This window comes from Pecten maximus, chromosome 8, assembly GCF_902652985.1.
Source record: "Pecten maximus chromosome 8, xPecMax1.1, whole genome shotgun sequence".
NCBI classification, from domain to species: Eukaryota; Metazoa; Mollusca; class Bivalvia; order Pectinida; family Pectinidae; genus Pecten; species Pecten maximus.
In genome coordinates this window covers 42,897,135-42,915,969 of record NC_047022.1, presented here as the reverse complement: position 1 = coordinate 42,915,969, position 18,835 = coordinate 42,897,135, and the positions used below count along the sequence as shown (strand labels likewise).

Here is an 18,835-nt window from a genome sequence, read left to right as displayed (position 1 = left end):
AAGCTTTGAATCTGTCAACAAACATTAACTGCAGTGGTAATGTGTATGTAAGCTTTGAATCTGTCAACAAACATTAACCGCAGTGGTAATGTGGATGTAAGCTTTAAATCTGTCAACAAACATTAACCGCAGTGGTAATGTGTATGTAAGCTTTGAATCTGTCAACAAACATTAACCGCAGTGGTAATGTGTATGTAAGCTTTGAATCTGTCAACAAACATTAACCGCAGTGGTAATGTGTATGTAAGCTTTGAATGTGTCAACAAACATTAACTGCAGTGGTAATGTGTATGTAAGCTTTGAATGTGTCAACAAACATTAACTGCAGTGGTAATGTGTATGTAATCTTTAAATATGTCAACAAACATTAACTGCTCATAACTTTAACCCTTGATTTATAAACCGTGCATAGATTGATTTACTACCACTAGGTACAACTGTACAAGATTTTTTAAGAGGCATCTTCAGTTTTTTGGTCCCTTAGGGCGAATGTGAATCTATTTATTATTGACATGTTCTTGAACTTATTGAAATCAGGTCAAGGAAAGTCATTTAAACAAACCTGTAGCCAATTATCCAATTATAGGACATTGAGTGATTGTTAAGTGAGAAGATGTTGCTAAAAGGTTTAAACACATTCGACACGTGTGACTTTGAGACTTAAGAAGTGGTCCAGTGTCTCTCATCAAGGTTTTTCACGGGCCCAATTACATGGCCAGGGCATCCTAGTTATTAAATACATTTTTTATTTGTAACAATCGTTTAAGGATTTACCTATTTGACTCTGTGACTTTAGAGGTAAGTGGACGTAATAAAAACGATTGGGTGTCCGTAATCGCAGCACCATGCTGTCTTTATATAAAATCCCTCTGAATGTCGGTTCTTGTTTAGAATTTGTTCAGCTAATTTAGTATATTTGACCCCTCTGACCTCGCAAACAGGTCATTGGAACAAAACATCGTATACTTTCATTCCAGCATGTTTTTGTCTCCCAATATCATGATCTTCGTATATTTTGATACACATTGCTTAACAGTGACCAGATTTAAGCGATATGGCTTTCGATGTGGGTCAAAGTTATTAGCTTAAAGGATCTTGGTAGCTCGTCATCACAGCATGCCAATGGCACAATACAAAATAAGTGTATCTGGGTTATTTAGAAGAAGCCGTTTGAAGGTCATTTGTGACCTTAGACGTCGGTCAGCATGGTGACCGGTCATCATGGTATGCTACTGGTCGAATACTGAAAAGTCTATTAATGGAAATCGTTGCCTTGTAATTTTTTTCATTCGGTATATATCGACGACCGGATAGGAACTATGCAATGGTTAAGTTTTCATTACAAACTTTTTTTTGTTTCGTTTTTGTTTGTTTTTGTTTTTGTTTTCCTTTATCATTTTTTGGAGCTTATTTCAATTCATGATAAAAGAAAGCAGATATAAAATGATATATTTATTCAAATTCAGAGACATTTATGAGAATAATTCAGTCAATAAGATATAATGTACATCATAAAGATCTGGTCTAGTCTAAATACAACTTATAGAAATAAGATAATTGGAGACGAATTTGATAAACCACATATGTTAGTGTTGATAAACATTGTAATGAAAAAGGTTCCAGAATGAGGATATATATAAATACAAAAACTTAACTACCGCGGTATATGAATTAGAGTAAAATGTTTACGAACCGTAATTACTATTGGTGTATATGAAAATAAGTATAATTAAGTATAACTAATGGTGTTGAGATAATTTATTTTATATCTATATTGCAAGTATAATTAATAATCAAGAAATATTTATGATATTTAAATAGCAAATATCACGTATGGTTAAATGAAAGGTGAAGTATTTCTATTACAAGTATATATGGGGTGAAGTAACGTATGTGTTATCGGGAATATAATGGAACTTCCCCGGTTAGACGTTTCCTCAAGAGACACAATTACCTATCACGTGAATACACCAACATATCCCGTTATGAATACAGTCATATCACATTATGGTTTGTTGTTTGTTGCGGTATAATACAATATTAATACGAATACTGTGCTGTATTTAAGTACTGCCGTTGAACCCTACATGTGAGTTACAAACTTGCTTTACCACCTTGATAAATGTTGATTGTATTGACGGAATCAGATAGCCGAATCCGATTCGTGTTACATTAGCGGTGATTGGATGCATTTGAAGTAGACGGAGTTCGAATTTCTTGTTGACAACACCGAGAAATAAAAAAAACTGTCGCTAACCCGAGGTGTACAGCCATCATACTATTAGTACGGTGCTATCTGTATGTCATCGTTTAACTTAGGTTTGATTCAAGATTGAAGTTAATAATCACGTTTAGCATTACATAGCAGTGTGCTAATTCAGATGTTGTTTACAAAATGTTTATCACTGTCACGCATGCGTACTGAAATTATACCAGTCGAAGTGATTGTAGTAAGAAATATTCGTCATCTTGGTGTTACTTGTTTCAAGTTACAACAGCATGGTTTTTAAACTGAATGAAGCTTCTCAGTTACTAAGTCATCATCGGTATACATAATACATTTCATTTGCATTCAATCATCCGGATATCGTTATTTGTGCAGATACCACAACTTCTAATTCTCCTGGTGTGGAAAACCATTGTGTTCAACCGGACAACCCTATAATATTAATGTGCACTTACAATGTAATACTGATCACAATAGTTTTACACATCATCGTTAATATAAAGGATTCGGCGGCGTTTTCTCGTTAACATGAAGGGTTCAGCGACAGTAAGACAATGGTCTCTTGTTCGTCGACATGTGTCTTTTTGGGTATAAATAAACATAATATATCAAAGATAATTATATACTATTTTTTAGAAGTTCATGTAGTGTTTAGTTACTACACTAGGGAAAAGCTGTCTCTGTATGTGGTTTCTGGACCGGTGTCATACACAGCTGTTACCATCACAAAAAGTTCCGCTATACTATCATCAAACTCAAACGTGAAGACGTTACTGTCAAACACGTGATACCACACGACATCAGAGAATCCGAGTTCGGTTCCAACTGTCAGTATGTAGGACGTCTTCAGCCTGTCAGTCACTTCAAAAACCTGGGAACAATTAAGGGTGACAGTTCCTCCCTCAACTTCCGGGAATTCACATGGCGTTCCTAATAGAAACAAATATGATTTAAAGGCATGTTTTGTATTCCATGTGTTCCTACAACACTGCATTAGATAAAAAAGTATTTACCCAACTGATTTTTTGTGGATTCTGATATATGTTCAGAGAAATGATTTTAATTGCTGGTCACAAAACACTGAAGAATTACTGTAATGTTAAGAGTTTTAAACCTTATATATTGAGTCGATTTGACATATTTAGAACTATTAAGGGATATTTCACGCTAAATCTGAAAAGCTGACCAGAATTTTGGACTGTGAGTAAAAAAAAAGAAAAAAAAAAGAAAACAACAAACAAACAAACAAACAAAAAAACTACCCGTGCAGAACCTTATTCTATCCAGTATCTTGCGCAACATATCAAGACTTTAAAAAGGAGACAGAAACAAGTACCCTGTAAGTTGTTAATTGGTTCTAAATATGTAAAAAATGAAAGATAACATTTGTGTAAAATGAAAATTTACATTACCTGTCAATAACGGTGACTGTCGGAGTACATATATGGTTGAGTTGATGATCTCACTGAAAACACCTCTCTCGTTAGAGCCTCTTACTTCCAAGCCACATTCCGAGCCCTCCACGATGTTTAACGTGTAAGTTGTAACATAGTTATGGAAACCCACGTCTACCCACGATGTCTTGGACCCGTTCATGTAATCTATACGATACTGGTACGTGACGTCACTCACGGGGTAGTCAAACTCGTCCCAATGGAACTGAAGGTTCTCCCCGAACCTCGTCACGACCTGTCCAGTGACCGTGGTACCGTGGACATTTAGGAATGTTATTCGGCTGTCGGTATGTCCGGGAGGATCAAGAAGGATGGTGACGTCATTTGTACGGGTCTGTTTTATCATCCCGGCATTGTTTTCGCACGTGATTGTACCAGTGATAATGGTGCCATGTGGGATTCTGATGGGTTCTGAATCCACACTTATCTTAGACATATTATCGGTCTGCATTCCTTCGGTTCTCCATATCGACCCTGTTATCATAAATTGATATTTAAAATGATTATAGTTAGACAGTATTAACCCATGCATTTTTCATTACAACAACTGTTGTTGTACCAAAATATACAATAGGATCAGATTGCATGCTAAGCAGTTATATAAATCTACTCCAGGTATGAATAGATTATTTAAAATTTAAATGATTATAAAAAATGAAGAAAATGAATATGTACCGATAAGCTGTTAATGGTTAAAGGGAGGTAATAGCTTCATTTAAGTGTGCAGTATGTATATCCTAGAGCAAATATCGTTATATTTATTATTTACATCTCAAAGGCAGTACGTATTGAATCCATCAATACAAGGGTTTCTGGCATAAATGTCCATTAACTCCTCCTCCAGCCTTCCACACATGTGAGCTAGACTCATATCGGATGCCCCAACAACCCACCAAAGCTATATTATAATGTGCATTAAGAGACATAGAATTGATAAGGTGATATGTTCATGTAAAAATTAAAACAATAGTGTAATTATTAAATCTATACATACATAAATAAATCAATCTGCGATTAAAATAAGAACTAATCTAAGAACTAATGTAAGAAGCAAGTCGTTGGTACAAATGGTATTAAAGCTTTAGAAGGCCTAGAATGTTTTCTCATAATACTGTTTATTCCAAAAGTTTTAAACATTCTTAAACAGATTGCAATATATCAATATCAAAATCACCAGGTATCTTGTAATTTTCCATGAGTCAGTACTTTTAGAGTAAAGTGTTGCGGATTATTTATTTTATTCCTTAATTGTAGCCTTTGTTGTTCATATAAATAGCATTTAGAATACAGTGAAATAAAGTGTATTCTCCTCTGTTACGTCATCATATTGGCGAATCAATCAGATGGTCTTTATATGGTATATTGTGGGATGTTCCTTTCCTTTGCCAAGTTATAATCCGTGCAGCTGTTATTTGAACTGTATCAATTTAATGTTTATATGCATTATTACAGTTGTCCTTAAAAAACACATCTTCATACTTTAGTATTGGTCTGATGAATGCTACGTATATGTATGATTTTTTCCCCCATCTAATTGATATTTTAAACTTTTGAGAATGTTGTCTCTTCTATGTAATTTCTGAAGAAATATTTTGTATATGTTCAATGACCCATCAGCTTTAACATTTAAGCCAGGTTGTTTATAAGTTTGTGAACTATCTATAAGAGTGTTTGATAAATACAACCGAGGGATAATTGTTGCTTTTGCTCTTGAGAAAAGAACAGATTTTGTTTTATTTGGTTTAAATCTAACATCCAATTTTGCCCAAAATTTGATATTTTCAAAATCAGTGTTTAATTTTAATGTTATCATCTTTCACTGCATGCCGATATACGTCACCAGCTAATAATTTTACTTCGTTGCTTAGAGTGTAAGGTAAATCATTAATAATCAATAGTTTTTACTAATTATTTGTAGCTCGTATCTTATATGACTTCACGCAACTTCCTCGTCACAAATGAGGAGCAGTAATGACATATTTATACTTACCACATGCTACAACACAGTTCACGTGCTGACTCTCTTCGTCCACTACCTTCCACGTGATATGGATGACCACGTGACCTTCTGTTCCATCACTGTACTGAAGAAGTACGTCCGATATTGTTGGTGGAGTATGATCAATGATAAGAGGCGATGACCGGAAGTAGGATCGCAGACCGACGTTGTTTTCCACTACTGCAGTAGCATATATAGGGGTTCCATGAGGTAGATTAACCGGAAACGCGTGATAGCCTCCCGTAAACACTGGCTCAAGTGCACGGACCTGGTATCCGTGTATAGTTGTCCCCACACCTAATTCTACTGATCGCACATCACTTTCTGGATCGATGAACTGCAGCATGGCTGATACTGTAGAAAACGCTATCTGCTGCAGAGGTATCCGAAAGGTTGAATAATTGTGTAAACTAACGTTGTTACATCCATCCAAAACAACTGTGAGACTACCAAGGTCTACCTTCCTATCTGATGCTTTCACAGAAAGAACAAGGCTCTCCACGGAATGAACAGTAAAGACATGGGAAAAAGACTGACGCACCAGATGCGCTTTAAATGAGTGATCGTTGAGAGACACTACTATACCAGTATCTTCAGTGCTGTTTGATATGGTCACCAAAAGTCGATAGACAATTGAATCATTTCCCAAGCTTATCTTCCATTCTTCATTTGGTGTAGACAAATTAATTTCATGTGTTTCATTATACAGTGTAACGTAACTGGCACATTGGTAAGCGACTGGTGGGGTCGGATCGATAATCACCGGTGGAGAAAGAACTTCGTCACTTTCCTGTCCGGACGCATCCATGGCTTTAACTTTAATAATGTAACTCCTACCGGCCAGTAGGTGTAGACCTGGCATTGTTGCTTTAGTTTTTCTACCTACCGACTGGAAGGTCAAAACCGAGGAATTGTCTGTAATATCAACAACTGCAATTTTATACAGATGTATATGTGAATGTCTGTCCATAAAGCCGTTCCAGGAAGCTTCCATGGTATCGGTAGAAGCTTGACTTTGGTGGTTTTTATAGTTCTTGGTATTGAACACAGTCCCAGGAAAAGGCAGTTCCGTGTCGACAACGAACCCGTCCGAGCTATAAGTAGTCGACACGTTTTGTGTATTGACAGCTGTCACAGTGACGTAGTATCTAGAGCCCGGATGTAAATCCAGCTCACTCCAGGTGAAGTTCGAGGCCTTTCCGACATTAAGTACATGTGATGTGTCAGAGGCTGAAAAAAAAAATCTTTTACTGTAGCTATTGATATAATAATGTTGACAGATCATATTTTTGGTCACTTACTATGAATTTATTACAACTTTCAATCTTTAAAGCTATAATGAGTTAGAAAACGTACAAAGTAATATTACGATATACTCACCTCCTCGGCTGGTACCTAGTGATGTCAGATAATGACGGATTCCACTTTGAGAGTCGGAGAACCCATTCCTCCAGCATGCCGTCAGAAAGTTTGTTTCCGTGATAAATTCTACATTTGTTTTGCAGCTATCTACGGAGTATTTCATGTAAAATCCTTTCAATATCTTCGGAGGTGTACGGTCAATCAGCAGAGACTGTGAGCTGAATATCCTGTAGGTGTTTGTATTGTACCATGCTCTGATGTAAGTTATGTATTTATGGTCGTGTAACAGGGCGTTATCGCTGCTTACACAATAAACCACACTGTCTCTCATTCCTATATCATGCCATACCTCTTCTCGTAAGGTGTCAAATATACCAGCACCATACTCCAAGTTTTCTAATCCCATACTCCACTCCATGCGTATAACGTTCAGATGAGATTGTAAAGAAGAAAGGATCCAGTTGGCACCCAAACATGCTGACGAAAGTGAATGAAGTGTATGGACACCGATATCGTACCCGCTATAGACACTCACAGACTGATAGTTTGAGCTGTCTGTTTGGTTGCACGTATTTGAATCGACAGTAGAGCATTTCTGTCCAAGGGCAGCACATGTACAGTCTTTGTTACAATAGTGGACATCACACGAATGTTTTTCTATCTTTAGGATTCCATAATCACCTTCCATATCTGTTTGAAGTACACGGGTTGTTACCCTTGTAGCAGACGTAACTAGTCCAGCATTGTTTTCTGCTATGATTGTCAGTATGATTTTAATGTCCACTTCCAGTTGTTGTTTTACATTGAAGAAACCATACTGAATGTCACTAGGTTCTCCAACATGTACGAGTGAAATGAAGCCGAGAGATAATTCATTACCACTATACGTCTCTGCAATACTCACGTAATACATGCTGATTCCTGATTCTACGTCTTCAAACCCATTCCACGTTACATTGATTGTAGTACCATTATTCTGTAATCTCCACGACATGTCATCACCGAATCCTCCAATGTGTGGCGGTGATGAGTCGACTAACAGATATCCACTGTTGACCGCCGTACATAATCCGGCTCTATTGCATGCTACCACTGTCGCCTGGTAGCGGTCACCGCTGAGAAGCCAGTGTTCTGGTTTAAGTAGAATTGTGGTGTGATTTTCATTAAAAAGTTCCAGGTCTTCTATATACGTGTGGCCGTTTCGGTGATTTGTGACTGAAACCTTATGTCTTACAATGGGGCATTGGTAGTCCTCAAACATCCACGAGATTTTGAGAACAGAAGTGTCCCATTGCGTGGAAGTGTCCTCTGAAATATCAGCTGTACTAGATGTGAATACAGGTGTCTGGCTACAGATCGGTTGAGTGACGTCGATCGAGAACATGTCTGACGTCACGTAGATGTTAAGTCCAACTTTGTTGTATGCCCAAACTGTGACGTAAAGAGGCGATTGAATGGGAAGGTCAAGGCCAGTGAAGAGGTGTTCGGTAGACATATGTGTGTTGGTCAAAGAAATAACGTTACAGGCTGGATCGAGGGTGCTACTGATACAAACTTCGTAATGATCCAGGTCGGAATGGGAGTCGTGAAATCCAACCCAGAAAACCTCCACGTGTGATCTATACAACATAGTAAAGACTAAAATTAAGTTTCTGATTGTCGTTTAACTGCGAGTTAATATAAATTAAAGAAAGCTTATTTCTGCAGTTTTCCATTTTGAGTCCTCGATATTTTCTCTAAACTTAGAACTTGCTATTTTTATTGAATCATTTTTAATGTCTTTACCTCTGTCCTATATAATTTAGATGTCCTTCCGCTCGTCCTACAAGTACCTGGCCACGTATCGGGGGCGAATGATCGACCAAGACTCCGTTGGACGTGACGTCCGTACACAGTCCTCCGGTATTGCAGGCCTGAACCGTGACGTAATAGATAACGCCCTCCTCCAGGGGTACAGACCATGTCATATCTGTTCATATATATGATGTTTATAACAATTTAGTAATAATCAGGGAAAATAGTAATAGGCGTGAAATACAATAAATATCATTCGGTCGATATAGAATTCAAATATCAGATTTGGCATAACTCAATCCAAATCTGCATTCACAAGGTCTACATACTATAGCTATTCATAAAATATCTAAAAAATAATGGGTAAACACGAAATCTGTTCCTGTACACCCGACCCTCTGTTTGTCCTCTCTACTACGAAATCAATAAAAATGTAGGGGTTCCATTCAAACAGAATGGACGGACGGTTTGGACGAACGGACGATCGGATGGACGGACGACATCATGTTAATAACACCCCATCGGCAAATTTGCCAAGAGATAAAAAAAAAAAATGAATCATTTAGTTAAGTAAAATGAAAGTGGAATTATTTGTTGATCTCTCCTATCCACTGGACTTCGATGATTTAACAACCAGTGTTCTTGTTTAAGTAAAGTTGAGTGATGTGGCTAGGCCCTGTATCCATATATATGTATCTGTGGGGTTAGAGTAACCATAAAAATAAACGTCTCTTGCGAAGTAATGGTGACGCAAAAACGATTACCACATACTTGTTCTCAGACCCACAAACGTAAAGCGTCTGACGTCTCTTTTGAATGGTGCCGTCCCCAGTCCGACTTTGTAGTGATCCACACCAGACTCGGGGTCAGCGAAGCCCTCCCAGGAACACACCAGGTGGCTGAAGTTGCGTTGGTAAGCAAAATCATTCTGAAAGAAATAACATAAGTGAAACGACAGAGACCGCTCTGAATCAAACGGACCTTATCATATCTTTTCAACATTATATCGTCTGAATAACCATGAAATACTGAATGTCTTGATATATGTCCCGTCTCATGGTATTCATTCATTCATTCATTCATTCATTCATTCGTTTATTCATTCATTTTCTGATTTAATTTTGATATTTGTTTTGGTGTCCGATTTCAATAGATTACGCCGGGCATAAATATAAATGATAATACAAGTATAATACAGGACATTATACTCACACTATAGCTTGGGCCTTCTCGGACAATTCCTGGTAAGGGATGAGTATCATCTAGAAGGAAAAACTGTGACACGGCTACTTGTGACAATCCAGCTCGGTTGGTTACCTAAAATTGTGTATTTTTATACTCAAGTCTACAACAATGTAACAAATACAAAGTTTTCTGTCTGATAAATAAAATCAAAATTACTCGGAAAGAGGGTATTTCAGTACAATAATTATATCAAAACTGTTTTTTGTTTCTTTTACAATTCGTGTAGAGTGTCCCGTAAGTACTATCGCTGCGCTGTTGAAGACCCAAAATCATACTTTTGATATGTTTGTTTTAAATAAAATTCGTTATTATTAATTACTTACATAATATCACTTACCCGAAGAAATGCGTAATAGCGATGGCCATGCTGGAGGTCTAAATCACTGAAGTCAAAGAAAAACGTGGAGGGGTCTACATGTCGAAAGGAGACCACATCCGGGACATCGGCATAGTTCCCTATTGCGACTTCGTAATATTTAATTCCTGACTCCATGTCGAAGAATCCCTTCCAATGGATTACACGATTATGAAGTGTCGTCACGTATCTGTGTACGTGTAAGTCTCCAACAAGCAGTTTACCTTTTACTGGAGGAGTGTCGTCAAATACCACACCGTCAGAAATCGCTGTAGTGGTCAATCCGACCTTGTCTCTGGCTTTAATGGAAGAGAAACATTAGTTCCGTATTCGGCTAGAGTATGACACCTCTTAATAAACTGTCTGTGTCAAAATATATATCCTGTATATTTCCTATGCATCACACATCTGTAAATTGTGGTAAAAACTAAATTGTCTAAATGTATTAAATACCTTCTACCGTAGCGTAGTACACCATCCCTGATGTCAGGCGTGTATTCCATACCAGTACTGATTGATCCTCCCCAACATCTCTATATGTCTGCACATCTTGTCCCATAGGATAGGACCCTATGAATATAGAAAAAGTTACAGTTAAGGAAAATTACGTAATAGTGACTTTTGTTTGACGCTAGATATGATTATTGGTTAAATGTGCTCTATGTGTCAATAACAAACTAAAGCCAAATGAAGTCTAGGAATATTGTCAATCACGTACCAATAGCGTATCTGTACTGCAGGAATCCAACACCGTAAGAAGCGAAGTTGTCATGGAAATCTGTCCAGGAAATGAATACTTCACTGCTATCAGACAGATACCCTCCATTGGAGTGAAGGATGACAGACCCCGGACTTGGTCCAGTTTCGTCTATTATCAAGCCATCACTACAACCTTCGACTTTATCGAAATGTTCTACAAAGTCCTTTCTTGTTCGGTTACATGCTGCACTTCTGGCACAGATGTAATATTTACCCTCGTCGAGATTTACCTTTCCGAAAGAAATGGCTCCTTCATTTGTTTCTGTATACACCAAACAGTTGATATCACTATCACATGTGTCGCTTGGGATTTGTGACTTTGTCATGAGATACCAAGTTACTTTCCTGTCCTGTAGTCCGATCATACACGCGCCTAACTTTGGTCGGGTACGACTGTAATCTAACTCGAGTTCATGAACGTAATTCAGTTTCTCGCCAATATTTGAACTAAATATTGATAGCTTTAGTTCAGAAAAGACAACAGAGTCCAAGTCGATGTCGTATACTATTTCTTTGGAGAATTTATTTTGATGAAATTGTATCTGTAATTGTTCACAACTGATTTTCTCTCTTCCGGAATGACAGAATGCTTGCAGACAAATGTAGCGTTGTGTAAAGACATCTGTGGGTATCTTCTTACATGCTGTTACCTGTATTACACATGAAAAGGATGAAAAGTACCGTCTTAGCAATAAAATATCAATAACAAAACCATGCGTGAATATGAACATAGACATAACTAATATTGACTATGGCTAAGTGTTCAAAGAAAAAATTATTTCAGGTTTAAGAATTAATTCTGAGGTTTTAATGTTGTGATAAAAGAATGTTAAACACATACAAAACATACTAAACGAATTTAGGACTCAATGTACCATGGAAATATTCTTTACCTGGTATTGTTCGGTTCTACTTCTAACACTTGTGGTCCAGTCATGATTCGCAGACAAGCCACTGTCACTTTCTGCTATTCTCCATCGGTACAGCAAAGCACCCGAGTCGGCTATATTCGAACACTGAACGTCACTCCAGGATACATTGATCGTGCTGCACGTGTCAGAATAGTCCGTAAGAATGGCTGAGATCGGGCCAATGTGTGGTTCACTTTCTACTACAAATCCATCAGAAACGACTCCAGCTAGACAGGTAGTTGCAAAGCATACTTTGACTGAACCAAAAATATATTTTGAGTCCGTTATTGAGTTAGTGAATACAACACTTCGTAAGTCGGCAGTCGCGATTACCGTTTCAATGACACTAACACTGTTGTCCGTGTCCTCCACGAACAAAGATATATCAAAGTGTGTGATGTAATCAGTGTAACATTTTACCTCCCAGTGCACAGCTATAGGAGTACCAGCATAATGATAATCGATGTCCTTCTGGCAACGGAATACATTGAATCTCATCTCGGGAGCGTTTTCCGGAATATTTGAAGCGATCTTAAAAACTGGACGACGAACAACTGGTGTAAACGTAATACTTCCTGGTTCACCTCTGTTGAATACGACATCATCGCTGGTAATAGTGATGACGTCATGCAGCTGTTCTGGGAACTGTACAGTATATTGGTGCCCGATGTGTAGTATTTGGTCACACGATGCAGTAGCGTGTGGAAGAGTGTCGTCCGATTGCAGAGTCCATTGACATACAAATGAGTTATTAGTACAGCCCGGGCCATCAAAGACCGATATTATATTCAATACATCATCCTCAGAAAGTACCGTGAACCCATCCGAGGACGCAAGACCCGTCCCGGCACTGTTGTTTACTCGTAATACAGCGAAATAGGTAGAGTTCCTGGTGAGAGCTGCATTGCTTTGGCAGTAAAACTTCTGATTCTCTACTGTGTGGAAGTTATCGATGTCGTCTATATCCGGACTGCTCCCTAGGCCAACTTCGACAGTTACGGCTGTCATTTGATCGGATATACCTGTCCACGATACACAATAACCAGTGAGGGAAAAAGAAACATCTCTATCGGTGAATGGTTCCTCAATTAATCCAGGATTTATATCTTTTACTGACCCGATAGTTGGTTTATAGATAGAGGGAACGTGGATAGCTTCACTCATCACTGTACAGTAATGGCCAGCGATATTGAATACGTGTAGTTCAATGTGTAATGGAATGTCCACATCCGTAACTAATTCCTGAAGATAGTCAATGGAAAAAGCCAAACAATCAGAAAGGTTTGTACAAACGGCTGTGTCGAATGCTTCCCAAGACGAAAAGCCTGAATTACCATCGTTCTTCGCAAAATCTGTCAATAAAGAATATTTTTTAATTAAATTTTTCTAACTATGCGTATATAAAATACCATTTAAGTTATTGTAAGACAAATATTATTAGTTTTAAAACATGTTTTAACAATATTTTAATAAATGCAAAACACTCACGGATTCGATAGACAATGGATGAAACTTCTTCTCGCTGTTCGTCGTCTGTGAACATGTTCCTGTATAAGCTTGCTACCACATGAGAACCGTTGTGATATAATGGTACTGACAAAGGACAGAAAGGCGCCGACTCGTCAATTACAACAGGACCAAATGCGGCTGTTGTGGAAAGGCCGGCTTTATTTTCGGCCTTTATGAAGATGTAAAACTCTGTCCCGGTAGTAAAGCCAATATGTTGTTGTCTGAAGAATGTATTTTGATGAACAGATTCAAAGTTCTGAAGATCTGGGAAATCAGCTGATAGAATGGTTGAACCAAATCCAACATAGGTTGTGCTGATTGGTATGTTATTGGTAAGGAAGTTCCAGAAAAGACGAATGCTATCAACAGGAAGGTAGAAATGATGAAGGTTCGTCATACTGCAGGCATTAGTGTTATATGATTGGTTGTATTCTAGTGGCAGTAATTCGAGTTTAAATCCATTTGTAGTGTCTGTACATGGATGAGAACACAATGATGCTCCGGTTATATTTGTTCGTGTCAGCTTTTCAGAAATGAGCCAAATGTCACCGTTATAACATACTTTGTGTTTTCTTGTCCGTGCGTTGGAGAGTGTAACATTGGTTATTTCAGGTGGAGAGTCATTTCTTGTGAAGCCATCAGAACATACGGCAGATGAAGGCTCCATGGCACGATTAAACGCGATAACGGTAACAAAATATTTCCCCTGAGCTTGTATATCAAACTGGGTTGATGTTGATGTTGTATTTTTATACTGGATATGTCCCGTGAAATTTTCTAAAGAAATCATCTCATACGTTTGGATACATCTAGCCGCAAGTGCCACTCTGTAGAATTCAATTCCACTTTCATGATCAATAAAACCGTGCCAGTGAACAGAGATACGGGACTCACTGATGTAGTCAATATCTGTCTGGCCGTCTAATCCTTCGTAAACAACGCCATCTGCTGGCGGCGATTCGTCAACATCTACGTTGACTACAACTGACGTTGTCAATAGGGCCGTATTTGTAACTTCAATCTTGTAGTAGTACTTCCGGTTATGGTTACCTATATGAGTGTTGTTAGCGGTTAATGCGTTTAGGTCAAAACTGAAGTGGAAAAATGTACAGCTCCCGACAACTGGACAAATACATAACTGTGATTCTGAACATGACGTCTGCAACGAGAAATTAGAAACATCAAATTTTCGCATTTAAACTTCAGTTTACATAATCAAAGTTTTACACATATTATTCCTGTTATTCATGTTATACGTAATTATATTATGTGGACATTTTTCTTGAACAGAAAAAAAACAAAGCTTTTACATGTGAAATCGTTTTCAGAAGTATATTGAGCATTGCAATATTCGGTCTTTATGGATATAATGTCGAATTAATATATCATTCTGAAGATTAATCTATATATAAATAAAGGCTAACCTCGTTATTGGTTTGTCGTACTCCTTCCGCTCCTTGTCCTATCAGTCTTTCCGGTTCTGTCTCGTAGAACCACCAGAGAACTTGTAAAAGTCCACTGTGAGTGTCGTACGAGTCAAACTCCAGCCGCATTCTAAACAGATCCGTGGAATTGTGAACAAACAGTTGTTGGTGTCCATCCCGTACTAACCAGGCATTATATATTACAGGAGGGCTCGCGTCAACAAAGAACTGAATGGATTCATCAAAAGAGTTTCCTACAATGTCACTAGCATTCAACATGAATCTGTATGTATCGCCATCCTTAACTGTATGTGGTATGCAGACACTCTGAGAAGATATGTTACTGATGACATTGGAAGAAATCGTTTGACCATCAGTTTCCTTAATTAATTCGTAATTAAAATGGGTGATTCCGTGCACGTTTGATGTGCCTGTAACAGGCAATATACCGTCTGTCTGATCGTAGGCTGGCGAGATGAGTCCATGTTCGTCATCTTCTATTGGTCTGAGAGGGTTGAAATGCACGAATTTGTCGTTATAGTATCGATCTCGCCAGCTAACACAGATATCATGATGTGTGATTTGCCATGTATAGTTGGTATTTGCTGCAGCTGATGATACATATAACTTATATGTTGAGTCGACGCGGAACATCGACGAATTGTCATACAGTATTAATCTTCTGCTCTGTCGTATATTATTTGCAACGTCCTTGACTTCCAACAGAAGACCGTACATGGCTGGCTCGTGTTCAGGTAATTGTAAGGTAATCATAGAATTTTGTACCATATCTAGGTCCGTTGTGCCGTCTGCCTTTGCACTATCCATGAATAGTCTGTTAATACCGCTTTCTTTAATGTCATGAATCGTCAGTCGGAGAGATTCAATTCCGGACGAGTGTAGCACGTTACCTCCTACAGGAAATGGATCCGTCCAACCGGATATAGAGATACTTATTACTCTCTCCTTTGTCACACGTGACGAAACCGTCAATGGCTCCTCCAAACATGAACCACTTACACTGCAATGTTCTGGTTTAGCATTGTCGTATATATAACAGAGATCACGGGTCCTCTCAGTCTTTGTGTATCTCTCTGTCCATGTTGCGTGAGTATGAACATTCTTCGATATGAAGTGACCTCCAGCTCTTGGATGAAATCGCAAGCATAACCTAATGAAATAAACACATTTGTATAACTATTAGATGTAGTATGGTGTTTTGATCCGTGAACAGCATATTGAGTATGAGGGTAAAGGTTATTATTTTTGCTTACACCGTTTACCTTACAATAACACGTATACTCAAATACTGAAATTATACCAAAAACAACCTTCATCAGACAATTGTGTTGTTCTTCTAGCTTTTCCAATCAATTAATAATCTAGCAATAAAAGTGACGATGAGAAACACGGATTTTTGGATAAGTTTTTAGACGCCCTATCCCCTGTTCCGGAAAGGTCACGTCTGGTATGGGGTCGGTGAATACATTAAGTGATTAATTAACGTGTCGGTGATGTGAAATTCCAGAAAATGAGAAGCATAGTTGATAGCAATCCATCGATGCAAAACACAAATATTTAATTGCTGATAATTTCATGAACTTCCACATGCTGTTTTCCTTTCAAACAAAAAAAATTCAGTCAATTGCACCGTACAGCCTTATTCCTAGAACTCGTCAGTTATGATTAGCGTTGATAATGAGGACCAAAACTTGAAACAGGTCGAAACAAATCTGAATGGAGAGTTGGAAAAGACGATAACTTTAATGAATGACACAATTATTAACATTTAATTTCAAAAGAACGTTAAGTACAGATGTACATTATCAACAGTGTCACTATTCAAATGAATCAAGAACTGCGGAGCAGGTTATGATAAACCCCGGTGAATGAAAGTCCATGCATTAACCTACAATGTGATGAACTATTAAACTTTATTTATGAGAGTTTCGTAATTAATTTCTTTTTATTGATATTCGAAATAATTCCGGCTTCTCTCTTCTAAAGGCAGGATATAAGTGTTGACGAGGAAAATTTTTCACTCATTCTTTTGTTCAGGGAGAGAAGTATTAAGGAAGTCAGCCATGCACGTCCGTAAAACTATGTACCACGTTTTACTAACCTCTAAAAAGGGATGTATGCATTGGACTGAGGTAGCCATTTATCATTTACACTTTTCCATTGTGAAAGGTGAGAAATATGCAGAAAGTGAGCAGTTTTTCGAAGTAATTGATGTTGAGCATTTGGTGGTTAAATATAAATAGTAAAAAAAAAAAAAAAACAGGGTCCATTTATTCTTGCATAAAATATCTTGTTATTAAGTTGTCCTTTGATCAAAGGATAACCTACAAGCTGAACATAATAATAAAACGTCCTTCAGGCCGTGTAAAGTAATACAGAAGCTCATATTACCTTTGACCGTTGTTTAAAGGGTGCGATATATCTATCGTCTGCTCACTGGGAATGTAATGTGACTGAGGAGAGCTGCTGTTTAGGTCACTGAGGACGGTCCGAGTGGCTACCAATACCTCATCACCTAATGGAAATATAATTACCAAACGATTTGTTAAATAATGAACGAAGGAATTATCTGTTTTGCAGTAATCATTAAAATTGTTATTTCATTGTTAATATATCAAGTAACATTCAAAGAGATATAACAGTATACGAAATCTCAAAAACAAAATGAAACATGTTTTTTTTTCAATTCAGTGCATGCTGTAACAGGGTGAAATATATTTGTGTAAGAATGATATTTTGGATGTTGGTATTATGGAAGGTCTTGATGTAAGGGACCTAAAATGGTTGTGTGACAACATAGTTTTGTTTCTGTTACCCATGCCATAATCAAGGTTTAGGCAGTCCATGATGGACATTTTCTTGATAATCTCCATATCCTATCATTTAATATATATTTATATGTGGATAAAGCTACATTTTATATGATATATAATTTAACAGTTCTTAAATTTATATTTCTAACTGATTTACATTTAAGACGTATTACCGTACCAGCCACTGTCTTTTTCACTGTATCTATTTCAACATCAGTTATTCCAAACACATAGCTGACGACAAACGCCGGCCTCGCTACATGTGTGACATCAATAATGAAATCAAATGCTGTGGAGGTCACTATACTATCGACCTGGACATTCCCGTAGAAATCCTGTTGGTTATCACAATGGGATGATCCAACAAACGGTGACATTTTAGAATCTCCACTTGATGCAGATACTCGCATACTGCAGCTTGTAATATTCGGTAGGAGAAAAGCTGTAAAGACGATAATAAATCATATAAATTTGTGCTACATCAAAGAGCTACCCAAACAAATGCTTCGTTAATAACGTACACAATCAATATATTACTAGCTGGGACCCAAATGACATTTTTCTACTTTCCACTTCCACATTCAGTATTTTGAAAGAGTGGCATCAGTTAAACATCAAGAATCTGATGTACATATAATGGCCTCCCGGAAACACACCAAATCAACACATAATCACTAAGCATACAAATGTCTATTGCTGATGATCAAATAAATCAAATGGAGAGTTAGGATTATAACATATATATATACGTCGATGCCGGACTTGGTGAAGGATTTAGAAAACAGTCCACAACTTCCGGTCTTACTGCGAGTTTGCTATAATACCTATTTCCAAACCAAGTCTGTATGGCGATAACATACCGTGGCATAAGAACAGACCGTTTGGTCAGAACTGTTTGTTTGATGAGAGAATTTCGTTCGATGAAAATAACCCATTTGACGAGAGCTGTCCGTTGGATGATC

At 37.6% G+C, this 18,835-nt stretch overlaps 2 protein-coding genes across 2 annotated transcripts; both read right to left on the bottom strand.

The window, feature by feature from the left end:
• Positions 1 to 2,167: 2,167 nt before the first annotated feature.
• Positions 2,168 to 4,150, bottom strand: LOC117333708. The gene is made up of 2 exons (XM_033893130.1): positions 3,640 to 4,150; positions 2,168 to 3,157 (listed from the first exon to the last, which is right to left on the bottom strand). The coding sequence occupies exons 1-2, from the start codon at positions 4,130 to 4,132 to the stop codon at positions 2,886 to 2,888; spliced, it is 765 nt and encodes a 254-aa protein (XP_033749021.1). The 5' UTR covers positions 4,133 to 4,150; the 3' UTR covers positions 2,168 to 2,885.
• A 1,483-nt stretch (positions 4,151 to 5,633) lies between these two features.
• LOC117332343 lies at positions 5,634 to 10,732 on the bottom strand. Its single transcript, XM_033891228.1, has 6 exons — positions 10,419 to 10,732; positions 10,049 to 10,153; positions 9,608 to 9,764; positions 8,828 to 9,011; positions 7,061 to 8,661; positions 5,634 to 6,910 (listed from the first exon to the last, which is right to left on the bottom strand). Exons 1-6 carry the CDS (start codon positions 10,572 to 10,574, stop codon positions 5,634 to 5,636), a joined length of 3,480 nt encoding a protein of 1,159 aa, XP_033747119.1. The 5' UTR covers positions 10,575 to 10,732.
• Between the last annotated feature and the right edge of the window lie 8,103 nt (positions 10,733 to 18,835).